The 26,342-nt window shown below is 60.0% G+C and overlaps 1 protein-coding gene across 1 annotated transcript in view; it reads left to right on the top strand.

The window, feature by feature from the left end:
• The window catches only part of FIBCD1 (fibrinogen C domain containing 1), a 28,467-nt gene extending 9,888 nt beyond the window's left edge, over positions 1-18,579 (top strand). The window contains exons 3-7 of the mRNA XM_059926603.1: positions 1,879-2,038; positions 2,462-2,598; positions 12,538-12,634; positions 17,525-17,704; positions 18,320-18,579. Coding sequence (XP_059782586.1) covers positions 1,879-2,038; positions 2,462-2,598; positions 12,538-12,634; positions 17,525-17,704; positions 18,320-18,579 — 834 coding nt within the window. The remainder of the gene's footprint in view (positions 1-1,878; positions 2,039-2,461; positions 2,599-12,537; positions 12,635-17,524; positions 17,705-18,319) is intronic.
• The last annotated feature ends 7,763 nt before the right edge of the window (positions 18,580-26,342 follow it).

Below are 26,342 nucleotides of genomic sequence, written 5' to 3'. Positions count from 1 at the left end.
CAGGGCTCGGCTGGCGTATGGCACGTGAGAGGGGCTGTCTGCACATCAGCACCTCTTTTATTATGATGGTGGAAATTGTTTGTAAACTGAAGTTTCAGCCCATGGGGGACCGCCACTGAAAATCTTTTTTTGGGTCCACACGGGGTGTTAATAAGCACTGTGCAGCACAATAGCCCTAGGAGGTGGGGATCATTACCCCATTCTACGGAGTGACCGACTGAGGCTCGGCGGGGCGAAGTGCTTTGTTTAAACTCAAACAACTGAGAAGTGCCGGAAGCAGCAACTCCGATTTCATTGCCTCTAAAAGCTGCCAATTCCTCTTTAATGCATCTGTGCGGCTCAGCGAGCAGGGACTGACTTTCCCCATTAATTCGGGGCATGTTTGTATGTACATTTTCAACTTTAATCATTTGCTGGTTTAAACTGAGGTCTTCCTTGCCCGTTAGCAAGAGCCAGCCGTGCCTGAGTTTCTCGAGCGTGTCTGCATTGTCACAGAAGGATGGGCAGTACTGATTCAACTTAACCAATGCACCCGGTGATCTTTGCTGCCCACACCCTGCAGGGTGGCCCCCTGCCCCTGCTCCCTGGGGCGGCCTGCATCCCTCTGCAGGGCTCCCCCAACAGGGCCTGTCTACTGGACCCTGCAATAGAGCCCAGGGAGAAACCCACCACCCTGCCCCGATGCTCCCTCCGCCCGTCTCAGAGCCTCTCCCCAAGGCCTCAGCCCCACTGAATCATCTGCTCAGTAGAGGAGAAACTGACAGGGCAACTAAAAGCTTTGCAGGGCCTCTGCTTCCAGACAAGTCGAGAATCATATTTTGTAAACTGCCGGCACTGTATATTTCTGTTTTCCTTCTTCGAACGAGCTATTATTATCTGGCAAGTGACAGATTCAGTGTGTAAAGACCCAGCATGCTTCCACGCTCGCTGGCTGCAGTCTGCCCGTGACCCTGTCTCCCCTCCTCATGGTCCCATAGCGTTCCTTTCCTGCCAGGCAGCCCGGGGGACCGCTCCTTCTGGGCCTCAGTTTCCCCATTTGTAACAAGCGGATGACACCTCAAGCCCTCCTTCCTGGCAACACTGTGGGGGGCAGGTGAAGGGGTGGACACCAGAGGGCCCTGGAAAGTCAAAGCCATGGGGCATGGGTGGGAGTGCAGTCCCCAGGGCCCCACCTGTCCAGTGCAGACCCGTCACCCCTGCCTTCACAGTCTCGCTGGGGGGTCAGAAGAGACGGTGGGTGAAGGTGTTTTGTAACCTGGAAGGTGCCTTGCAGTGAGGTGGGCACCCAGGTACTGAGTACTGAGTGCCTGCGGTGGGCCCCACGCTGTGCTGGGTACTCCCCACGTTGTCACCGGTCCCCATAGCACTTGGGCCAGGGAGGCCAGGTTAGCCCCGTTTTGAGGCTTGGCTAATCACTCACCCGCAGCTGTGTAACTGGCCAGTGGGTGAGTTGGGGTTTTGAACATCAGGGCCTCCTTTAGTCAGCTCACTTGGGCTGAAGGCACAGAAATGGATGAAGAACAGGGCCTGGGGGCAGCGGGGGCACAGGTGTCTGCTGAAGCCACTCTGTCTCCTCCCACCTGAGCCCCTGCCCTCTGAGCACTGGGGCTGAGACAGCCTTGGATGGGGGCCAGAGTAGGGCAGGGGCTGCCATCCCACCAGGAGCCCACCTCCACCTTTGGGACGGCTGTGTGCCCACCAGAGCCCCTGCCACCCTGGCACTCCACCCGCCCCGGTGCTCCACCCACCCAGAGCTCCACCAACCCCTGTGCTCCACCTCCCCGGAGCTCCACCCACCCCGGCGCTCCACCCAGCCAGAGCTCCACCCACTGCTGTGCTCCGCCCTCCCAGAGCGCCACCGAACCCTGTGCTCCACAGCTTCTCTCCGAGAGCCAAGGCCACATGGCTCACCTAGTGAACTCCGTCAGTGACGTCCTGGACGCCTTGCAGAGGGACCGAGGGCTGGGGCGGCCCCACGTCAAGGCTGACCTTCAGAGGGCGCCTGCCAGGGGATCGCGGCCCCGAGGCTGCGCCAATGGTGAGTGGGGTGGGGGCTGCCTTCCTTGGGTGACCTGGGTACCCAGGTTCGTCCCCACATTGTCCCCCACCTGCCCCACTAACAAGGAAACACTGCTGCTGTTTGCTGAGGACTTCCTGCTGCTGGGCAGCACTGAGCGCCCTACCCACACCCTCCTGTTGACCCCTCTCCCAGCCTGATGAGGCGGAGCTCATTGTACCCATTTTCCAGATGAGGAAAGTGAGGCTCAGAGAGGGTGCTCACTCACCAGATTCACCCAGGGAGAGGCAGAACCACGGTCTGACCCCAAGGCCAGTGCTCTGGAGCCCACTTGACATTGCCGGATGGCCGGACAAGACAGAGAGACCTGGGGACGGCGCGGGCGGCCGTGGTGGGGGGACACGGGTGCCAGGCCCAGCGCCCTGACGGCCTTCCCTGTCTCAGGCTCTCGGCCACGCGACTGTCTGGACGTCCTCCTGAGTGGACAGCAAGAGGACGGCGTTTACTCTGTCTTCCCCACACACGACCCCGCCGGCTTCCAGGTCTACTGTGACATGCGCACTGACGGTGGTGGCTGGACGGTGAGTCTCCTGGGCTGTGTGCCCAGCTCGGCCAGGCCCCGCTTCCTTTGGGCCCCGCAGATGGTCAGGGCGGGCCCTGGGGTGACCCAGGGGGCTGTGCACGTGAACCCGGGGCGCTCTGAGAGGCTTCTCACCCAGACTTCCACCCTTGGCCTGGCCCTGCCTGGGTGCTCCTGGCCACGCAGACCTGCCCATAACCTCACCAGAGATCTCCATGTTCAGAGAAGCTTGCACGGGGCGAGTAGAGGTCATGTGCTGACCCTTGGGGGTCCATTCGGGTGGGGGTCTGACCACAGAGCCGCCTTCCACTCCCTGAGGCTGGAGCCTCCACCCCCTCCCCGAGCAGTTGTGCCGGGGGTGCTAGGGTTGGGTCCTGGAATGAACCGTTGCTAATGTGAGTTCAAGGGCTGACTTTTTCAGTTATTCGGTAAATGGTGCGTGTGCAGGAGATAAAAGGGGGAGCACAGCTGCTGCGGGCAGAGACCCTGGTGGTCTCCTGGCAAGGAGCCGTCGTGATTTCCTTGCACCTTCTGGTTCCTGCCTGGGAGGGAAGTGGGAGCAATGGAAAGGCAGGGTTGAGACAGCTGTAGGTGGCCCTGAGACCTCCCCAGTGCCAGGAGAAAGGGGTGGAGTGGCGGGGCAGAGGCCTTGGCTTGAAGACCTAGGGGTCTCCAGATCTGCCAGCTGGGAAGCCCCTTCTAGAGCAGGGTCGGCCCACTGGACTCCCACGGTCTCTGTCGCAATTGCTCAACTCTGCCTTCGCGGGGGGAACGGAGCCACAAAGCAAAAATGCCTGGGGGCTGCATGGTGGCACGCAAGGGTGAGGGCGACGTGGTTAACCATCCAAGCAGGAGGCGAGACGGGGAGGCCCGAGTGAGGTGCGTGGGCAGGGGGCAAGCAAATGCTCTCGGGGGGTAGAGCCTGCTGTTAGGAGCTGGTGGGAGAGCAGCTGAGAATCCTCCGAGGACCCCGAGACAGACATACCTCTAAACCTCTCTTCAAGCTCCAGAGGAGACAGTTTAAATGTACTGGATTCACATTCTGGGCCTAAAAGCGCTTTTGTTTTCCTAACTCGGAACATCTGAGTTATGGCCTTTGCGTCTGGGAACCCCTCGGCGGGCAGAACAACTCCAATGCACCAGCCAGAGCCCAGAAATCAGAGTTAAGGGTTAGGACAGGCTAAATGAAACACCAAGACGCCGGCCTGGGCCATGCATCTTCCACTCCAGTGGACTTGAAGCCAATCTCCTGGGAAGTCAATCAGGATTGGGGCCGGGAGGCGGGTAATTCCTCGGGCCCGGGCTTTGCGGGCGATTAGAGCCGGCCTGCTCAGCCCTCCCTCTAAGACATCTGCATCAGCTGGCCTGGGAGAAAGGCCATTCTCAGCTGAGAAGTGCTTGCGAGGCCGATAGACGTTAATATCCATTTGGGCTTCCGTCAAAGGCAATCTTGTCCCGGATACCTCTGGGCGTCTGTCAGGCTTACCTCCCTGCCACACGGAATCGCTCGGAAACTCAATTGTTTGGGAGGGAGCTGGCCGCCGCCTTTCTGGACCCCGATACCATCCATCCTCATTAGGCCCCATGTCCGAACTGCCAGGCCTCAAGTGCCAGCACCGGCGGACAGGACGCCTGGGGCCGGACACGTCAACCGGAGCCTGCTTCCCAGAAAGCCGGCCGGGCCTGGGCGAGGATGCGGCTCAACATCGCCGCCCCCTTAGGGACACTTTACAGTTTATATACCACGGCCCTGCCTGGCACTGTGCCAGCCCTCCTCCAACCCCTGGAGGCCAGCAGGGCAGCCTCAGAGAGGGCAAGAGATTTGTTCAAGGCCACCCAGCAAATAAGCAGCCCAGCCTCACGCAAGTCCGTGGAACTGACTGTCACATGGTGTCACCTGTCAATTCATGGACTCAACCACAGGATGCCAACCACAGGCCAGAAGATTCCGCAGCAAGCTGCTGGCTTGGCGGGGAGCTGGGCCAATCAGCTGACTTGTGTGAGGGCTGTGGAGCCCCTCACGCCACCTGGGGTTACCAGAGAAGCTTCTGCACTGGGAGTTTGGAGCTCTGGTGGGGTGAGGCAAGAACGGTGTTCCAGGCAAAGGGAACACGTGCGGGGTCAGCAGGAAGGTGGCAGGGCTTGTTCTGGGACCGCGGTGGCTCTGTTCTGCTGGTGTATGGCGCTCGTGGGGCCAGGGCCAGGTGGAGAGGCAGGCAGGGCCTGGGTCGAGTGGCTTCTGCAGGTGCAATAGGAATCGGGCTTTTACCTGGGGGGCAGAGTGGGCTCCTGCCGCCCTCAGAATTTCCCCACGGAGGGAGTGACCCAGAAACATGGGGCTGAGGGGTGGAGGGGGCGCGTGAGTTCCTCGGGCCCTGAACCCTTGCTGAGGGCGTGGGAGTCGCCATGTGGGAATGAGGTCGGGGACAGATGGACACAGGCCTCAAGGTGGCCTTTCCGCTGATGTGGCCACTGGCCCTGGCTGAGCCCCAGCCCCTCTCTACACTCACCAACGACCCCAGTGACCCAGGCCACAGAGGGTCACGCTGATCAGCAAGGCCACTCCTGAACCTAAGACATACACCCAACCCCACCCCTGCCCCAGAAAAGAAGGGGGAAGGCAGGAAGGAAAGGCCGGCCCCTGCTGACCTGTGACCCTGGGCAAGGGGCCCAGCTTGGTCGCCAGGTCCTTTGGTAGGCCTCCTGGGTCTACCCCTCATGCTCCCTTTTTGGACCTGTCACAGGTGCAGCTAAGCAATCACTGCCCAGGTGTTGCCCATGTATGTCCCAGGCAGGCTTGCACTCCACAGGGCAGCGACTTGTCATCTGGTGGCCACTGTAGCTCAGGGGTCCGCACGGTTCTTGCACACCATCTGTGCTGCCTAAATACTTGCCAGACAGGTGACTGTTGGCATCTTCTGGCAGTGTAACTTCACCTTTCGGAGCCTCACTTTTCTCATCTGTTAAATGGGTTAATGTAGTGCTCTTCATGATGGGAACAGTCAGAATCCTCCACAGGGTGCTCACCTGTAGGGAAGGAGCAGGGGAAGGGGGAAGGGACAGCAGGGGTCCATGTGAGCCTTGGGGATTCCCTGCCAACAGAGGAATCTGGCTCCACCCTGCAGGATCTTACAGTCAAGCAGTGTTTTTAAAGGGGAAGAAGATTCGTAAAAACAGAGGCCAAATTTCCTCATTTGGAAGGTGATGCACGGGACGAAGCAGCCATTTCCAGTTCATCTCCCCGGCCCTGTGAGACTGGAAAGATCACATTCCCTCTTGGGGCATCCCCTTCCTCGTCCAGCCAGTGGGGTGGCCCTTGTATGTCACGTGGCCACGTTTCAGAGCCTAGGGAACAGGGTGACCATGCCCAGGGCCCCATGTGTGTTTTATGGTTGGAAGGAGGGTCCAGCTCGGCATCAGCAGACTGGGTCCCCTGCTGTCCTGCCCCTCGGCCCCCGAGGCACAGCCTTGTCCCCAACCAAGATCCGCCTCTGCTGTGCGGCCAACTGGGCCTGATTGCCAAGCCCTCATCTTTGCATAATCACCAGCCGGGGTCACAGAAATCGGGTCCAGTTCAGCATCTCCTACCGCCGGGACCTGCGATAGGATTGATTCTGCTCTGCGCCCCCATGCAGATCCACAGCAAAGCCAGCTTTCCCCAGCGCCATGAGCCGAGTGGCCCGGACCTGCGTTCTCTGCCAGGCATTTTACTGCCTCGCGGGATCGGCCGGCTCAGATAGGCCTCCAATTGGCTCCACTGCGAGAGAAACCCTTCCCTCCCACCGTGCCCTGTTCCCGCCCTACCTGAGCTCCCCAGGTGGGAGGAAAATCCTTCTCTCATCAAAGAAGCCGCCACCTGAGCAGAGCCCAGCCCAGCAGGGGGATCAGGCTCCGGAGAGATGAAAAGCTCCCCAGCCCCAGCCAGGATGCTTCGGGATGCACTGGGGAGGCCGGGTAGCAGGACTTGGGCGTCCACCAGGGGGTGCTGTCTCCTCCCTGTGTCCCACAGGCTGTGGTGGCAGGAGGACCTGCTGTGACATCAGTGCCCCAGGCTGTTGTCGGGCTCCGAACTGCTCTGGGGAGTCCTCGGAGCCCTGCACACGCTAACATGACCACGGCGACTGGTGACAACACCCCTCTGGTCCTTGACCCATTAGGTCGGAGAAAACCTGCCTCTGTCCAGAGCAGTTTGGATTTCTCAAACTTTGAACGTAGATGGGGTGATGCACGTGGAGCTCGGCCCGGTGCCTCAGCATCTGATAAATGGCAGCTCTGAGCAGTGTTTGCCAGGAGCTGGCAGGCACCGACTGCCAAGCCTGGGAAACGTGGCAGGGAGCCAGGCCCAGGGGTACCATTTGCAGTCAAAAACAAGGAGTGGGCCCACTTCCTTCTGGGCTTGGCAGCTGGTTCTGAAGGGGAGGGAAGTTAGACCTACTGTGCTCCGTCCCCCACACCCCCACCGAACGTACACCTTTTTCTTCATTGCATCTTTGCCGTGATCCTGCAGGGGTCACCAAGGCGTTGCTGGTGGGGCCGTTTTACAGAGAGGGAAACTAAGGCTCAGAAAGGTCCGTGACTTGTACGAGGTCACACAGCCCAGGAGAGGCAGAGCCGGGATTTAAACTCAGCTCGGCCTTAGCCCAGAAAGTGTGCTCTTGCCGCAGGCCCAGGCAGCGGGGCTGGGGTGGGAGTGCTACCCAGAGGTGTCCAGAAAGGATTTGAGGTGTGACTGTCTCCCGGGAAGGCGGGCAGAGTCTCCCCAGGGGCCGCCTTTGAAGGGCTGCATTTGCTCGCCTGTCCAAGTTCTTTGCTCTTTAGAGACAAGAATCCGCCTCTGCCACAGCCCGCCACCCCTCCTCATGGAATCGCCTGCTCGGGAGGCCTGGGAAGCTGGTGGACGCCGCAGCTGCACAACCAACACGATTCTGCCTGTAATTGGTTTCTGCAGCAGCTTCATCAGAGTTGAGGGAAAATCTCAGATGCTGCCTCGTGGGGACCCTTCTCAGGCGGCAGAGACACAGCCTCCCCATCTCGTAGCGTTTGGACCCACCCTGCCTCTATCTCTTGCGCCTCAGCTCCTCTGACCACCTGCCAAGACCCTGTTCAATCTGCAGTTCAGCTGAGCATCTCCTCCTCCAGGAAGCCCTCTAGGACCACCCTCCCAACCACCCCAGCAGGTGGCTCATCCCCCTCTGAGCTCCCAACAAATGTAACAACAATTGTTACCCTTATGGCATGCCCTGTGTCAACCAGCACATTTATCCTTGTGGGTTGGAGCTTTTATAATTCCCATTTTACAGATGAGGAAACGGAAGCACCAGGATCAAAAGAACATGCCAGGATGGGGGCTGCTCTGCCCTGAGACTGCTGGCTTGTGCATCCATCTCTCCTGAGGCTGTGAACTTTCTGAGGGCCAGAGTCCCCCATGAGTCCAGGCACACCATACGGGGTCTGGAGCAGCAAACCTGTCATTTTGCAGAGGAGAGAAGCCAAGACTTAGATGGTCATACTGCCTGTTGGCTGGAGTCTGGCTAGAACTTGAGTCTCCTGAGTGCCAGCCCAGGGCATTTTTTGGAGCCGGTCTGGCTCAGCTATGATAAGGGCCACGGGGGCTCATGGGTGTAGGGGAGCAATGTCCACCCGCTCAGCCATGGGGTATCCCTCGGCTGCCCTCAGTCGTCTCTCCTCTTCTGGTCTCAGTGGGCCCCCACCTTGAGGCACCCCCATTCTGCAGAGGTCGCCCCACCTCTCCAAACCTTAGTCTTCTCATCTGAAAAATGAGAGCACGAACCGTTCCCTCCCGGGCTGTGGCAGGGAGGGCGGTGACTGTCCTTGAAGGCACTGGGGTGACCACAGAGCCGGGCCCCGACACTCGGGAAGACTCCACACTCTGGGCCGCATGGCAAACAAGCAGCAGGTCGGACAGGGCCCGTCTGAGGAAGGGGCCCCGGCGGAGACCAGACCTGCAGAGCACGAGACAGGCCCCGGGAGCCCCGTCTGACACACACGGGAGAGTCAGCCGCTCTGCCGCTCCCCCTCCCTCCTGCCGCCCCAAGTGCGGCCGCGCCTTCCTTTGAAACCGCCAGGCACCATCTGCAGGACCGTGTGGGCCCAGCGCGCCCCTGGCAGAGCCTCGCTAAGCGGCACTTGGAAGACGCCGGGCAGCAGGCTGCTGGCTTCTGAGAATCCGCACCAAGAAAACGCACCCCGTCTGTCTTCCCACTCGTGGCACCTGCCCAAGAGGCCGCGGAAGCATTTCTACATCAATCACTTTGCAGCCGGAACCCTAGGGAGAAGGCCCCAGGAGCCAGACTGATGAATGTTTTAGCCCTAAAATTGTTAGTTTGTTTCCCTGCCTTTCCCCCACTTTTTGCCTAAGTGGGGACCCCTGTTCTGTGGGCGGGGTGGAGGAGGGGGATCAATCCTTCGCTCGTTCCCTCTTCTCATCTTCTTGTCTGGCTGATCCTTGCTCTGTAACTGAAGGCTTTCTCTCTTGGTGACATCCTGCCATCCGGCGTCCCCTGAAGTCCAGCTGGTTTCCAGAAATCTGAAGCCACAGCTGCAGTTCACTCTGAGCCTCTGAATCAGAGGAAACGTACTCCTGGGAGCCTTGCAGGACCCGTGGATGACCTGTGTCCTGTGCTCACTTGGAACACGCTTCTGCTGGCCACGATGCACTGTGGTCGGCTCGAGGGCAAGGCCAGGGTTTCGAGTCTGAGATCCCAGCCAGTGCCCAGCGTGCTCAGTCACTCAGCGTTTGAACCAAGGAATCGGGGCAGCGCATGGCAAAGGCCGGCAACGTCAGACTGCGGTTGTGCTCCGTTGGCAGGTGGAGAAGTCAATTTAATGGGTTGTGATCAACGTTATTTTTTTAATCGAATAGAGTGGAATAGAATAGAACAGGATAGAAAATATTAGTGCCTCTTCATCTTAAAGGCAAACATCCTTTCGGGAAGCTTTTGTTTCAGATACAAACAGCTGTGAGTGTATGTGTCATGATGTAAACTGCATTTCCCTGGATCACGGTCCAAAAGTCTAAAAGCCACTTCTGCAGAGCCGCGGCGTGGATGTGTCTTCAAGGGGTGGTTCATGCTTCGTTACCACTCAGGGTAAAGCGCCCGCGTTAGCAAACGGTGCTGTGGCCTCTGAGCTGGTGCGGATTCGAGCCATCTCGTCGGGATGTCTGCCACTCCCAGCCGATTGCAGATGCTTTCCCAGGTGGAGGAGAAAGGCAGGGAGGCCCAGGTGGCCTTGAACGTGCACTCATCCCCTCTGATCATGCACCCAGACCGAGCCCCAGCAGGGGCCCTGCCTGTTACTGGCGCCCAGCCCCGGAGGGCAGAGGGAAAGAGGGGCCGAGGATGGTGGCTTAGAGGTCAGCTCTTGGCTTGAGAGGCCTGGCAAGGAGGCAAGGGGGCAGGCTTGGGAAGCCCTGGCCAGTGACAAATGAGAGCGTGGATGTGGGGGGTAGGACATTGGCCTCCGGGTGTCCAGCCTGGCCTCAGGCTGAGGGGTGAGGTGTGGGTCAGACTGTCCACTCACGGCCACCTGACTTCTGGCCAGTTTCCGAGCTTCTGTCGCCTGTAACAAGGAGGGGGGGTCAGGGGACACAGAACCAGCCTCCCAGGGTTGGGGTAAGGACACGCGTGTTGCTGGGCAGGGAAGACTTACCCCGAGCATCTGTTGTGGTCAGCTCTCAACCCCAGCCGGTCTTGGCCGCTCTGCCCGTCCGTCCCCATTTCTGGGGTTGGGGTCCTGCCCGTGCCTGGAAGCGTGGTAACCCCACTTCTACTTCATAATAGCGGGAACAGGAACAACAATAACGATGGCAATACTACTACCAGCCACTCGGTAATTTATTCCTCGTTGAGGTCCCGGGAGGTGGGCTGATCAGTGGGCGAGGAGAGCGTGGCCCGGGCCGCGGGGCTGCGGAGGGAGGAATGGTTTTCCCAGACCACACCTTGGGAAATGCGGGGCCCAGGACCTGGCGCTTCCTCAGGGCCACCCTGGATTCCTTCCCAGATGCCGGCCCCGCTGGCCACACGCCACTGTCAGACCAGTCCTACTTCCTGCCTGGGTGGAGGTCCCCTGAGCCAGGCCTCTCCCCGTGTTCCTCTGCCCCGAGGGCCCTGACTCGGTCTCCCCACCTTGCTCCTGACATGGAGATGCTCAGTGGAACATTTGAGCGAATGAACGAGGCTTGGGGACGTGCCCTGGGACAGGAGGCTCGGGAGGAGAAGGGCCCAAGTCTGGAAGGAGGGGCTGGGTGTGGCCTGGGGCAGGGGCCGAGGGAGGGGGAGGAGGGGTGGCCCTGGCCGGCCTGCATCCCGAGGCTGTGGGTCTCCTTGGCTGGTGTGGATTGAGCATCTACGGTGTGCCGGGCCCCGAGCTTACTCTCGGTGGGTCACCGATGGGGGAGGTGCCGCCGGGGTCCCCATCTTACGATGTGGAAACTGAGGCTCAGAGAGGTGGGGTAACTGGCCGGTGCTGTAAGGGGCAGAGCCCGAGCTCTAGAGCCCAGGTTTGTAACCACTGCCCCCCCATCCCCTCTCCCCGGCCCCTCCAGCCCCCCTCTCCCCCGCCTCCTCCTGCAGAAACAGGCTCCGCTGTCCGATGCCTTCTCGGGGGAGCATCTGAGCTTCTGCCAGGATCAGGCCTTTCAAGGGGCGCGTGCTCAGGGTCCCGATCTGCAGCCATCAATACCACTCTCCGCGGGCTCTCAGATCTCTGAGCCTGATCGAATTTCCTTCCGCGCCGTCCCTTCTGAGGGCTTTCACATGTCAGGGCTAGGCCAGGTTGCAGGTAGCGGAACAAGAAAAAAAGGCGTCGCCTCCCTCCTACCACCTGAGGTCAGAGCTGCCCAAGCGCTGTGACAGATAGGTCCCCGCAGACACAGGCGAAGCTGCGGGCAGACGCAGCTCCGGGCGGCTGAAATCAGGCCGCTTAGGGATGAAACGGGCGGCTCGCTGGTGCCGCAGCCAGATCTCTAACACCTCCGACATGGGCGCGGATGGGGGTGCTGGGGGCGGACGCTGCCTCCCTCTGCAAATGAGCAAGAAAAAGGCTTGTTAGACAGAAAGAGTTGGGGGGCGGGGGGGCGAGCTGGGAACAGGATTGTCAGCGGATCTTGTACAGACTCAAGGCAGCTCTGGCCTGGACCAGCGTGGTACTTATTTCAAAGCAATTTAACCGATGGGATTCCCGACTCCCAAATCAAGAATGTTATTAAAATGAAGAACAGAGGCAGCTGGACTGCTTGTCAGTACCCGAGTCACACCCCCGCTGGCTGTGGACTCCTGGTCCTCCCCTGAGAGGTGGCCGGGACTCTGCTTTCCCAAGCCCCCATTCATCCCCTGCCCAGGCTCTTTATACGGGGGGATGTGAAGTGCGTGACTGCAGCAGGGGCGTATCGAGAGACAGAGCTCTGGCGGCCAGGCCTGAGTGTGCGTGTGTGTGTGTGTGTGTGTGTGTGTGTGTGTGTGTGTGTGTGATCGGGTTTTAAAAACTTGAGAATGGGGTTTTGTTCAGTTTTGTTTTGACCTGGGAAAAGATATAGGGACCCTTGCTCACCCCCTTATTATTTGACCAGTGAGGAAACTGAAGCCCCAGCAGGGATGGGACCTGTCCAGGGTCCCACAGTGAGGCGGCAGAGGTGGGCCTGGAAGCCAGGCTTCCTCCACTGCACCCCAGCCCACCCCAGTTCCTTCTGGAGGGGACGTTTCAGGGCCTGGGGGCACTCGGTCAGTCCCCGCTCGGGCCACCACGAGACTCCCGAGTCCCTGCTCTGCTCCGGGGCCCGGTGGGAGCTGCTGAGGGAAATGGAGACCCAGCCCCTGCTGTCTCCAAGCAGGCAGGCGAAGGGAGAGTGTGGGGCAGGGGGACGCACGTGGGGTCCTGGGAAGGTTGGAGCTAGCTCTCCATCCTCCTCCTCGCTTCGCAGGTGTTTCAGCGCAGGGAGGACGGCTCCGTGAACTTCTTCAGAGGCTGGGAGGCGTACCGGGATGGCTTCGGCAAGCTCACGGGCGAGCACTGGCTAGGTGAGACTCCTGATGCCCGGCCCGCGGGGTGGCCTGCCCTCTCCCTGTGCACCACACCCTGTCACATCTGAGCCCCGTCCTCACGTGAATGCCGTCCGGGTCTCCCTGGTGCTACGTGCAGAGGGGATCAGTGCGTCCAGTGTGAAGGAGCTCCACGAGCACGAAACCAAAGGCTCTCGCTGGGGGTGGGGGGGTGTCCCACAGAGATGTGTGCTTTTCCTGCCGGGGACACCCTGAGACCTGGTCACTGTCCTGGGTCAGGCAGCTGTGGCCAGTGCAAGGGCACTGTTCCAGGTGCTGGAGGGCCAGGACGACCCCAGTGCTGCCCTGCGCTTGGGGGGTCAGCACTGCCCGATGCTGTGCTCTGGACACCGAGGGCGCATCTCCCAATAGAGCGGCCAGTCGGTGCTCCCGGCCACAGCGCCTACGGTCCCGGGGCTGGCACGTATTCCTTACCTGGCACAAAGTAAGGGCTCAATGAGCTTATGTTAATATTATTATTATCACTATTATTTACTTACTATTTATCTTTAAATTCACTCAGTATTTTAAAATGTAAATATCTCACATAATTTCATTCTAAAGAATAACATCCATAAACATCGCAGGTCAGAGGTCATGTGTATATTTGGGAGGAAGCTGTGGCCTGAGGTCAGGTTTGGGTTTTTTTTGGTTTGTTTGAAATATAATTCACTATTTTAAAGGGCACAATTCAGTGGTTTTTATTATCATTATTTTTTTTCTCTTTTGGCCACGCTGTGCGGCATGTGGGATCTTAGTTCCGCAACTAGGGATGAAACCCGCACCCCCTGCATTGGAAGCGCGGAGTCTTAACCACTCGACTGCCAGAGAAGTCCCACTGGTTTTTAGTATATTCACAGAATTGTGCAACCGTTACCACTATCTAATTCCAGAACATTTTCTCCACCCCCAAAAGAAACCCTGTGCCCCTTTAGCAGTCATCTCCCATTTATATTTTTAACATAAAATAAACACGTCATTGGAGCCACGTGCCCCCCACCCCGAGCATTGTTTGAATGACCTTGAACACCTCACGGCATACCTGTCCCCCTTCAGCTTTCTTGGGCATGGATTTCGGGAATCTTCCCCAGCCAGGCAGGAGGGGAGGAGGGGAGAGCAAGGTGGAGGCATGTGGATGGCCGGGAGCACTAACCAGGGGGCACCGGGTGCCAAGGTCTGGGCTCCAGGTGGGGGTCAGGAGGGTCCCAGGTAACCCAGGAGAAGGTGGGTCCCAGGGGCGGGATCCAGATGCGTGCCCACTCCCCTGTGCACAGAGGCACCTGCTTTGCACTGTCATTTGCTTAATGTCTTATCTCCCTCCCACCTGGAGTCCATGAGAGGGTCAGGACCCTCTCTGCCCTGACCTCCACTGTGTCCCCAGTGCCAGGCGAGCACCGGCCACAGGAAAGGCCAGACACCCCAAGATGGACCTCGTGACCTCAGCCCCTACGTACCGCACTCCTGCGTGCGCTCAGCCCATTTTATATACATCAGCCCTGACACCGCATGCCCACCCAAGGGGGATGGAACTGCTGTGTCCTCTCCTTTTAGGGATGAAGATACTGAGGCTCAGAGAGGTGGCAAGTGACCCAAGTCATATGCTGGTGTGTATGTGTGTGTGTGTGTGTGTGTGTGTGTGTGTGTGTGCACGCGCACGAGTTGGGGTCGGGGAAGCCTGAGCAGGGTTCACGCGCTGGAGTCCATCCAAGCTCTGAACCATACTCTGAACTGAGTGAATGAAAGCAGGGCAGGATAGGGGTCAGGGGAGAGAAGCTTCCAGATGGGGAGTCCCGTCCCCCACACCCAGGTGGGTGTATAAAGATAGGGAGAGGTTGGCCAGGTGGGGACCCTGTTCCTGCAGCACCACCCACCCGCTTGGAGCAGCATTGGTGACTCTGCCACTCCTGGCATCTTAATTGAAATCTGTCGGCAGCCACCGAGTGTGGGAGAAGCATTTAAGCGGGGCCTTGATTAGCTCCTGACAGACAGGGAGCCCTGATGAGAATGTCAACTTGAGCCCAGCCCTTGACTGCCCTGTGCTGTTCCCTGCCTCTGCTTTTCCACACTCTCCTGTCACCTTCTCATCGCATGTTTTGTCTTTTCCTATTGAGTTATGGGAGCTCTTTATATATTAAGGTTATTGATTCTTTGTCAGATACACATGATACATAGTTACTCCTGGTCATTTGTCTTTCAGCTTTTTTTTTTTTTTTTTTTTGGTAACATTATTTCTTATTTCCTAGAAGTTTTCAATTTTTATGTAGTCAATTCTGCTAGTCTTTTCCCTCATATCTTCTGAGTTTTAGGCCCTGCTTTCCCCTCCTAGTTTTATATCAATAAAAATTTTAAAAATAGGAGTATTTTTAAAATGCTTTTTCAGTGATAGGTGGTAGGTTCAGATCTTTAATCCATCTGGGAGTTCATTGGGGTGATGATGGGCATCTCAGTATTCTTCCACCAGGGTCTTCCTCCCCACTGTCTGTGATCTGAACTCTGACAGATGATGGGGTTGGATCTTGGCTCACCCCAAGGGTTCTGAGCGTCCTGGCAGATCAACAAGGGCTGGAGAAACCCAGAGAGTAAAGACTGAGGGAGGTAGAGGCAGGGAGGGAGGTGGCCTTCAGGGGAAGAAGGGTAGAGGCGAGGGGGACCAAATCCCAGAGGAACCCGGCCCTCCCTCAGGGCACCCTTGTGGGCACTGGGACCGCACATAGAGCCCTGATTCGCCCGGAGGAGTGGGGTGCTAATGATGGGCACCAGCAACCACTCAGTGGTGGGGAAAGGAATCTTCCAGCATCCCCGCTGGGCTGCTCTCCCTCTTGCCCTATTCCTGGATCAGATTATTTGTCCTGGGCAAGAACTGAATGAGATATTTTAAATGTCTTGGAGTATGTCAATCAACTTGTTAACAATAGTTAATTCTAAATAACTGTTTGCAAAAGATGATGAGTTGGGAAGATACATGTTCACTTCATTCTTCATGTACTACTGGATTTTGTTCCTTTGTTTAAAGGCCATGCGTTATTTTCATGATGATGATGTAAAGCAGTGTCCGTTTTGAAAACATAAATAAATAGAGTTCTAAAGTTGGGGGGAAAATACCTTAAAAAAAAAAAGTACTGAATGAGAGCACAGAGTCTGGGCAAGTCTGCCTGGGTTCAGATCCCAGCTCTGCCACTTACCAGCTGTGTGACCTGGGCCAGTTCCTTAACCTCTCAGTGCCTCATTTTCCTCACCTATAAAACAGGGATAATAATAGCACCTGCCTCATTGGATCCTGACAGAAGCAGCAAACACCTGGATAATGTGTGCAATGGGCCAGGCACTGTTCTAAGAGCTGTACAGGGACACTTTAATTAAACTGGACTCGTTCTAATCCCACTGGCTTCACTAACCCACGTGCGGCGCTCATAGCAGTGCCTAGACTGGTAAGTGCTGCCCAGGTAGGGGGGCAGCTGTTGTCAGTGTTGCCTATAGTCTGCCCTTTACAGCTTGGAAAGCCCTCTGGCCCCCCCTCCACAGGTGTGCAGCCTGGGGCCCAGAGGGGGACAGCAGCTTGCCGCGAGCCTCCAGCCCAGGGAGGAGCGAGAGAGGCAGGGAGACGAGGCCCTTATGCTCCCGAGGCCGGGTCCTCGGTGAGGAGTGCGGGTGGATGCTCTGAGGTTCTGGCGGGTCTGCTGTCTACGGCTGTTGCTCTTTTCATGGCTCCTTCCCCTTTGCCCTGGACCTGGACCCTGGACCTGGACCCTGGACCTGGACCCTGGACCAGACGCTTTCCTCTGGGCTGGGTGGGGAGGGGGCCGCACAGCCCTCACGCCCTAGGGGCGTGCACACGCTGACTCAGGCAGGAAAGGAAAGCGGGGTGGGGGGGGTGGAGCGGCTGATGAAATGTCACTCAGTGCTGATAACTTGCAAGGCATTTAATTAAATGCCCTCTTAATCAAGAGGTAATCAAACCGGCAGGGAAGCACCTTGAGTGTGAGTGTGGGAGAGGGCCTGGTGTGAGACCCCAAGGTGGGCGCAGGAGAACCGAGGAGGGGAGGACGGGGTGTGGGGTGGGGGAGGAAGGGGACAGGGGTGCTGAGGGGGCATCCAGAGCCAGGCCCCAGAGACGGCAGCGGGCATGGTCTTCTGCCTCTCATCCACGAAGCCAGCACTTATTGAGCACCTATTGTGTGCTGGACCCACCCTCAGATGCTGGGGTTCTACAGGGAGCGGGACAGTCGTCTTGCTCTCTCATGGAGCTTTCACACATGGGGGGAAGCCCGACAAGGAAATAGGCAGCCAGGACCAGAATGATAAACACCGATGGGGGCACCTGGGTTGGCAGAGGTCCTCAACCTCCACAGGAGGTCAGGCAGCCTTCCTGAGGAAGTGAGACCTGAAAATGAACAGAAGGTAGCCAGGTGAGGAGGAGTAGGGCCAAGTGTCCCAGGCAGAGGGAACAGCATGTGCAAAGGCTCAGAGGCCAGGGAAGTGCATGTGAGTACCAGATCCCGTCTGGCTGGAGCCCAGAGTGTCAGAGAAGATAAAGGTGCCATCACCCCCAATCCAGAAGAGTTTCCAGACTCTTCCTGATTCCTGCAGTCTTTCTACCAGCCTTCAGCTTAAAACATTTGGAAAGCACAGCCTGACTTAAAGCGAGCACAGAAAACATGAAACATGAAAAACTGTCAGTCCTGTTTCCTGCCAAACACAGGCCTGCAGGAAGAAGGAAGCAGCCCAGGACTGACAGCATACACTTGGTGGTGGTTGTCCCTTTCTGTCACCAGCCACGTGAGCTTAACTCTTGTCTCTCCTTGGTTCTCTCTGGGGAGGTCACTTCCTAGGCCCCCCCAACTTCTCCCACCGTTCTCTCCCCCATTCCAGGGCTCAAGAGGATCCACGCCCTGACCACACAGGCAGCCTACGAGTTACACGTGGACCTGGAGGACTTTGACAATGGCACAGCCTATGCCCACTATGGGAGCTTTGGCGTGGGCTTGTTCTCCGTGGACCCCGAGGAAGACGGGTACCCGCTCACAGTGGCCGACTACTCGGGCACTGCAGGTAGGGCTCCAGGCTACAGCGGGGATGGGGAAGGGCAAGGGTAGCCCAGCAGTCTCCCCAGCTGGGAGGACAAAGGAGGTCTTTCCAGGCCAGGGGCCAGGATCAAGGCTTCTCACTGCCACCTCCCAGTCCCCACTGGTCCTCACACCAGCCACGTGAAGCTTGCAGGGCCTCACCTGCAAAATCACCCATTTTGCAGATGAACAAAATGAGCCCAGAGCCAGGAATCAGGACATCTGGAGTCTGGGCTCTGCTGAGCCTCTAGACCCCCTCTGGGCTGTGTCTCTCCTCTCAGGCCAAGGCAAGAAAACAAGGAAAGGGAGTGTGTGACAAAGCTAGGAGGAGGGAGAGGCTGCCTGGACGCAGGGACAGCCTTAGGGACCACCAAGGCAGCACCGTGCGTGCCTGTGAGCTGCGTGGACACCGAGCGTGGCGGCGGGGCAGGTGTGCACGCACATGTGTGCACCAGTGTGCATATGGGGGGGCGCATGTCTGCATGTGGGCACACACACATCCTGCACGCACGTCCAGGGGACTGCATCGCGTACGGGAAGCTGTGATGCACGCACGCCCCTGTGCCCCCGTGAGCACACACCTGTGTGTGCGCCTGCGCAGGGGACTCCCTCCTGAAGCACAGCGGCATGAGGTTCACCACCAAGGACCGAGACAGTGACCACTCGGAGAACAACTGCGCGGCCTTCTACCGCGGCGCCTGGTGGTACCGCAACTGCCACACATCCAACCTTAACGGGCAGTACCTGCGCGGCGCGCACGCCTCCTACGCCGACGGCGTCGAGTGGTCCTCCTGGACCGGCTGGCAGTACTCACTCAAGTTCTCCGAGATGAAGATCCGGCCGGTCCGTGAGGACCGCTAGACGGGGCGCGCTGTCCGTCCCCGCCCACCGCCCGTCCCCGCCCCCGCCCGTCCCCTCGCCATCCCCTGCCACCCCCGCCCGCCGTCCCCACGCCCACCCCCACCCCGAACTCCGCTCCTGCTCAGACGCCCCCACCTGCCCGCACATGACTGACCCGCTCTCGCGATGGAGTGGGCCAGGCCAACCCCGACACTAAGCACTCCCTGAACAAGTGAGGCCACACATCACCTTCACATTGTCCCCATCCCCCATTTGCCCCGGCTGCTGCGGGCCAGGCAAATTTGACCACCCCAAATTCTGCCTGCCCAGACTTTGGCTCCTGGGCTGTTTGCCTTCCCTGGGCCAGGAATCCGCCACGTGCTCCTGGCAGCCCTTCCACTTTGCCAGCCCAGACGCCTGGAGTGATGGGCACACAGAGGAGGGGCAGATGGCACCCCTGGAGCCCTTTTAGCAGACAGAGGGAAGGGTCAGGTCTTTCTGGGTCAGGTCTGAGGCCAGCCTCCCTGGCCCTCCGGACGCCTCCTCGTTTCTCTGGTGCCTGGAGGTCCGGCCGCTCTCCCAAGGACTGGGGAGTGGCTGGTGCTAAGGGCTGCCTGTGCCCATGGGCTGGGCGGCCACATCCCGCCATGCCCCTCGGCCAGGCTGGGGTGCAGCTGCCTTCGGGAACTCACTCCCCAAGGTGACTGAGATCAGTTCCCTGGAGCCCTTCCCCCGCCCCCCACCCCGGACCACCCCGCTGTCTCTGCCGGCCTGGGACGTCCCCAGTCCCCTTGGCTGTTGTGCCCTCCCGCCTCCTGTCTTCCCGGGGCAGCTGGAGACCCGCCCCACCCCATTCCCCTGCCTGTGGAAGGCGGGGGCGGGGCCTGCACCGCTGGGCTGGGCTGGACCGGGCTGGGCTGGGCCGGGCCGGGCCAGTGAAGACCTTTTGATTTCCTGGGCTGTGGCTGGGCTTGTACCACCCCACCTCCGATTTCCAGGCAAGGACCCTGGGACCCTAGGACCTCCTAGGAGCAGGCCTGGAGGGTGAAGGCTGGACCCAGATGGGTTTGGTGGCTGTTACCGGGTCAGCCTGGACACTGCTGTCTCAGTGGGGAGGTCGCCCCCTGCTGGTGGCTGGGGGTGTTGCCACCTGGAGGCGGGGGCAGGGAGGGCCTCACCGGGCAAGTGGGGGAGCTTGAGGTGCCCGCCAGGCACTCAGAGACATTTCTCACTGAATCCTCTCAACGCCCGATGTACTGTTACTGCTCCCCCAACAAGAAGCACAGGTTCCCAAGGCCAGCGGCCAGGAAGAGCAGGGCTGCTTTTCCACGTTCCCGCCTGAGGGGGCCTGAGGCGGCCAGGAGGTCAGCCTGGAGAGCCGCCCAGAGGGTGGGCAGCCCAGCGACCCCTCCTCAGGCAGGGGGCAGGGGTGCTTCCGATACAGGACACCTGAAGGCAGCCAAGTGGAGGAGTGCGGGGTTCAGCTCTCCCTTCCCCTCCCACCAAGCTTTGTGCTTCAATAATGATAATTCAGAGTCGGCCAGGGGCAGCAGGAAAGGCCCCGAGCGCCACTGACTCGCCACGTGACCTGGCCGGTCCCCTCTAGCCCCACCTGGCTGTCGGCGTTTGGCAAGGTTTGCTGGACAAGACCCATCCCTGCCCTCCTGGCCCTCAGCTGGTATCAGAGACAGCCAAGGAACAGGTGACGACAGCTCAGTGTCAGCAGGGCGGTGACGGGAGCACACAGGCGCGGGCGGGTAGGGGGCAGTGTGGCAGAGGTGTGTGTAAGAAGACCCCAGAGCCCCCCTGCTGCCTCCTTTCCCATCCTCTAGAAACCAAGAGACAGCCCACCTGGGCCGCTGGGCCCCCCAGCCACGAAGCAGAGGCTGGATGGGCCCTGCGTCCTCATCCCGGGAGCCCCTTTTCCCCCTCCCGCTCCAGGCTGGGGCAAGCCTCTGCTGCCAGCCTCACAGTGCCAGCCACTGTTTAGAAAGTGCCAAGCGCTTTCTGATCTGTCATCAAACACACTCCTGGTGAGCGTGATGTTAATGGATTCACAGATGCGTGGATTCACAGATGTGTGTGTGCATCAGGAAGCTCTGGGGCGCTCGTGCCAGGGCGTGGCCGAGGAACAGACATGCCACCGCTTGGGCCTGGCGGGGGGCTGGGTGAGGGTGGCTTTCAGGAGCGTCTGGCCGACCTGCAGACACTGGTTCCTTCCCGCCGGAGAGCACCAGCCCCAGTCCTAGCCCAGGCCTGGCACCACTGGGGACATGGCCGGACTAAATGCTGGCTGAATGGGCACAAAGCCCGTCATGGTGAGGACAGCTGAGGCCAGCGCACCCCCTTTCCTGAAGGGCAAACCTTCACAGGCTGGTGCTGAGCATGAACAGTCCCTGGGCCAGGAGGCCGAGGTGAGCGAGGCAGGCCTGGGCCCTGGCCTGGAGGAGCTCACAGTGTGATTTCAGCGCAAACGGCCATCACTGGAGATGGGCGTGACCACAGAAGGAAGGGGGCCCTGGGAAAGCCAGGGGGAGCGACAGCTCTGCTGAGACCGAGGAATGACAGATGGGTGCAAAGGTCACCCAGGACCCATGCTCACTGCACCCGAACCGTGACCCACAATGCCTGAGTTGATGGCTTGATGGTGGGGTGCCTGTGGCCCAGTTGTACCACGTGACCTGGCTGACCGCCCCCCCTCCTTTCCTTCCTTCTCCCGTGAGGAGAGAGCCAAGCAGGGGAGGGGTGCTCTCCACACTGGGACCCTCAGGCAGTGCATTTATCCCCCCAAAGCTTCCGAAAGTTCCTTTCCACAGCACAGGTCGGTCCTGTGGGATCAGCCAATGGCCTCATTCCTTGCCCTGCAAACTTTGGATGCATCTCTGGGACGCCACCCAGCTGGCCACCCCAGCTCCCCGAGTCCAGGGGAGGGACGGACGCTGGGTTTCCACCCTGATGGCCTCAGCACGGTCAGCAGGAGATGAGGCCAGAGCTGTGGGCAGGTCTCAAACTGCATGTTCCTCCTGCAGCCGCATGTAAATAGGTTGTATAATGTTTGCCTTGGGGCAGAAGCGATATCCATATCCCAGGGCCCACCTCTTCCTGGGTCCCCCACGGCCACCCACCCTCATCCACGCAGGCCTCTGGCCTGGAAGGTGGGAGCCCCGTCACCCAGGATTCGTGAGGTTCATCAGCAGGAACTGCCAGCTGCCTCTGCTACAGCAGAAGGGGAGGGAGGAGGTGGCGGGACGGGGGCAGGGCTCGGACCTGTGGAGTTTAAGGAGCCACGTGCCAACCGGAGGACACATTAGAGGATGTACAGACAAGGACATGAGGCTTTGGTCCGAGTGGCTGGGGCCTCCCCAGGGCCTGTCTCCTCATCCGCTAGCAGGGAGAGGGCTGTCCCCAAACCCTGAGTGGCCACGCAGCTGGCAGGACCCGGCAAACCCGGAGGGCTGAAGTTGGACCTCGGCGGGACGGGGGGCCCAGGGAGTGGGGAGCCGGGCTCTGATCGGCGGTGCCCTCAGGCTGTCTGACTCCACACAAGACCTGCGGTGGGAAGAGGGGCGGGGCTCGGAGGGAGCTAGAGGCCAGCGCAGCTTGCGATGGACAAAGCAGGCACGGCCGCCAGTGCGGCCTGTGTGCACTTGTCGTGTGTGTGGTCCTGTCTCCAATAAAGTCTCGTGGTGACCGACTCGGGCCTCTGCCCCCCACCCTGCTCAGCGCCCCACAGGGTGGGTCAGACACCCCAGCGTTCCAAGACGCCTCCTGCACCATTTCCCCGGACTCCCCAGCGCCGTTATTTCTGCATGGGAAACAGTGTTCCCCGGACAGCTTTGTGCCCCCAGGAGCTGCCCGAGACCCTCGGGCAGAGCCGGCTCCACACCTGGCCGGCAGCCGCGGGGGTGGGCGTGGCTGGAGGGGAGGCCGCTCTACCTGTGCTTCCCATCATGGTCCCCAGGGTCACAGTCAGTCCCTGTGGGTCTCTCTTGTGGCCGGGGCTGGAGTCCTGAGGGGTCGAGACTCTTTATTAAGAAAAACAGTCCCTAATGGCTGTTTATTCATAAAACCAATTTGAAGCTTAAGGACAAAGCAATCTCCTGAGTTTATGTGATGAAATCCAGTATTTATCGAGTGCCTGTGTTGGAGACCTGGTGCAGGGCCAGGGGAAGTGAATGTGCCCCACGTCCCGCCTCGGGCCAACCTGCGAGGGGACCCGTGGCTGGAGCGTCTGCACCGCCCGCCTCTGCAGACAGAGGTCTCTGCTGTGCGGCCTGAGGTCTCCCAGACCATCCTCAGCACTAACTACTCCCCTCCAGAAAATGTTCTCACCAACAGGCGTGACCTCCGGCCCGCTGATGGCTCGTATCAGGCCCCCAGGGACGCCTGGGGGTGACACCCCTGAGCCAGGCCGTGGGGAGTCACTGAGGTGATTGTGGCCACCCACCTCCCCACGGGCCACACCCACCCCCCAGGTGGGTCCCTCTCCTGCCGCCACCAAGCCAAGCTGCTCTGGCCCGGTTCACGGAATCTTTCCCAGATGCAGTGAAGTGCGCTTGCAAACCATCTTTTGGGCCAGGAGTTCTGGAGATCACCTGGCAGCCCCTGGAGTCGGGAAGCTTGGCACCAAATCTGGCATCAGACTTGGCTCCAGGTGCCCCTACTTGAGGGCTGGGGCCGAGGAGTCATACCCGCCCCCAGTCTTGCCCCCCACGCAACCCATGCCCAACACTCGGGACCTTCTATGGCCACTTCCCAGAGCCCCAGGCCCCCGTCCTGAAGGGAGCCAGGCCAGTGGTGGTTTTCACAGCAGTATTTTCTTGGGGCCCAATGTGTCAACGGCCAAGTGGAGCTTTCCTCCTGGGGTGGGGTGTGGCCCTCGGGGCTCGACCTCACCTCTGCCCTCCCCACACTCCACAGCTGTCCCTGAGGAATTCCGCAGAGCGCAGCCTGGGAACCAAAACCTCTCATTTTACACCCGAGGGAACTGAGGCACAGAGAGGGCAAGCGTCTGGCCCAAGGCCTCACAGCGAGTTGGTGACCCACTGCAGGCTGCACTCCATCATGAACCAGCACCAACCAGCACTAACCAGGGAGATAAAATGACACCGCACCTCCCATCTCACGTGCACACATGCACACGCGTGCGCACACGTGCATGCATGTGCACGCCAGCCCCTCAGTGGCAGCCCTGGCTCTGCACCTGCTCCGGTTGGCCCATGGGTGCACCCTCTGCCCTCACCTGCTCTCAAAGCCCTCACCCTTGCCAAGGGACCCAGAGTGCACCCCATCTCCCCCCCGAGGGGTCCAAAGGCAGCCCACGCTCTCTGCCTGTTCTTGACCTCATTCCTGCCTCAGACGGGGCCGGAGAGGGGAGCGCAGGACAGGGCTCTGACTTGGGAGCCTCAGTTTCCCCACCCTCTCACCACGAGGGGGTAAAGACTCTGGTCCCTCCCTTAGGGCGCTGGGGGCGGGGAAGGGTCTTCGAGGCCGTCTATTCCGTGGGGGGTGATTTTCCACCCCTCGGTCCCTCCACTCCCTCAACCCCACAGGCAAAGGCGACAGGCCAGCTGGATGGGGGCCCTGGAGACGGAATCCTCTGTGCTCAGTCCCCAGCCTGGCCCGCGCGGCTACCCCCAGACAACTGCAGGGTGGCCGCAGCCTCACCAAGCACCTGCTCGCTCTCAGCGGAGGGAAGATCTAGGCCTGGCGAGAAGCAGAGGCTGGGGCAGCACTGGGCCCTCTCGGCATCTGCTGCTGGCCTCCCAGCAGCGGTGGGACAGGAGGAGGGGACGGGCAGGGGAGGGGCGCTCCTGGGTCTGTGGGCGGTTGGACCAGTCAGCAGGGCACCCATGGGCAGCCCTTCCCCGTCCTGGGCGCAGGCCCTGCCCCTTGGCTGGTGGCTGGAGAACACCGGGCAGAGCGCTCTGCCCAACCGGGACCCGCGCCCTGGCTTAGCCGCACAGCCCCTGTGCCCGCAGCAGACCCCAGGGACGCTCTGCGATCACACAGGTGCAGGGGGAGGGATGCAGCAGACTTCGCTGTGAATAGTCGGGGGGTGGGCGCCCTGAGGCGTGAGCAAGATGCCCGGCCGTGGCCACGCCTGGACCAGCGTGGATCCCACAGGGACTCGGTGCTAACCCTCCAGCCCCAAAGCCCACCGTGGGGGTGCGGTGCAGGTGACAAGTCGTGATGTGCCCCATCCTGGCCCGTAAGCTCACCTGGGGAGATGACACGCTGGTGTCCTCCGTGACCAGGACCCTCACCCAGCCCTTGACAAACCCTGCCCTGGGTTAACAGCCTCACCTCCATGACTCACGTCAGAGAGGCAGACGAGTTTTGAAAACACTCGCTGGTCCGACTGTCCTTTCCCAAGTGGGCCGCAGGCACCGAGACAGGCCCTGGGGCTGTGGTGATGGGAAGCCTGAGCTTCCCTCCTAAGGAGCAAACCTACCGTGGCTCGGGGGCCGTGGGCTTGAGAGAGGGGCTCGCCAAACCCCCTCCGCGCCCTCGCCCACTTGCCCAGCTCAGCCTCTTGGCGCCGAATGCCCCTCATAAGGCTCCAGAGCAGCTGGGCTGTGGCACCGAACCGGAGTGAAAGGCCAGGGCTGGCTTCACAGCCATCTGACCTCCTGAGCCCACGGGGCGGTGGTGCTGGCTGGGCGGCGGGTGCGTGAGCAGTGAGCCCAAGGCGGACCCCACGAAGGCAGGACTGTTAGGGTTCTGCAGGGTGGGCTCGGACGCCTCTTCCAAGGGTACTCAAGGGCCACGCCTGTGACTCATAGTTAACGACGCCGCCCCCCGCGCTCCTCCGAACAAGGCGGGCCTCTGGGCAAAGGGCAGCCCCGTCTGGCCCTCTCATCAGACCACATCCTGTTTGTGTTGGGTCTTTTATCAGTGTGGTCCACCCTGCGCCCTCCTTCACCACCAGGTCCCCAATGGAATCCCAGGGTCAGGAATGTGCAACAATCAGAGCGCACCACACACGTGCACCCAGGGGGCCTGTATAAGGCAGGGAGAACCCGGAGCCACACCTCCTGGACGGGAACCCAGAGCAGCTCTGCCCAGCCCGGCCCAGGGTCCAGCTGCCCTCCTGGGAGCAGGCCTGCAGCATGGTGAGTACAGCCGCTCCATCCTCAGCAGGAACCCCACGCAGGCCCTCCTCCAGCTCAGGAGCTGGGCATGGGCAGTAGGAACCACGGGGACCCACGGGGCTGGGAAGGCCCAGAGAGGTGGAGACCAGCACCTCACCTTGCAGCCCAGAGCAGCGCAGAGATTGGCCACAGGTGCCCTCCAGGGTTTGGCCCCTGGTCTTGCATCTGTGCTGGGGCCCGATTTTCGGTGTTGAGTGTCCCAAGCTTCCACTAGGTTCTTGAAGAGGTCCATGGTCCCTCCCAAAGGGGAGAAGTGTCACTTCCTTCTGTGCATCAAGATGCCCCCCTTCTTGAGACCCAGAGGCCAGCATTCCCAGGTGGATTCATCCACCAGATGGAATTCCACCCGGTCCAAAAGCTGTCTGCATTGCTTTCTATGGGGAGGAAACACCTTGTGAAAAGCCCCCACTCCATCCAGGCCCCGCTGGAGAGGCTTCCCTGAAGCAGGTGAGAGGCTGCTCCAGCCTCAGGGGATGAGGGGAGCTTAGGAGGACTGGATTTGGGAAGAGGAGGGCTGCTTTTCTGATTTATTTTTTTTAAGCTTTCTGGCTGAGTACACTTTGAAATGTCTTCAAGGGAGCCATTTCCGGAAAGAGCTCTGGGGGTCTGCGCTGTCTTCTCCAGAACCCA

This window comes from Balaenoptera ricei, chromosome 6 (genome assembly GCF_028023285.1).
Source record: "Balaenoptera ricei isolate mBalRic1 chromosome 6, mBalRic1.hap2, whole genome shotgun sequence".
Taxonomy (NCBI): Eukaryota; Metazoa; Chordata; class Mammalia; order Artiodactyla; family Balaenopteridae; genus Balaenoptera; species Balaenoptera ricei.
The sequence above is the reverse complement of the archived record's forward strand: the minus strand, read 5'-3'. Positions and strand labels throughout refer to the sequence as shown.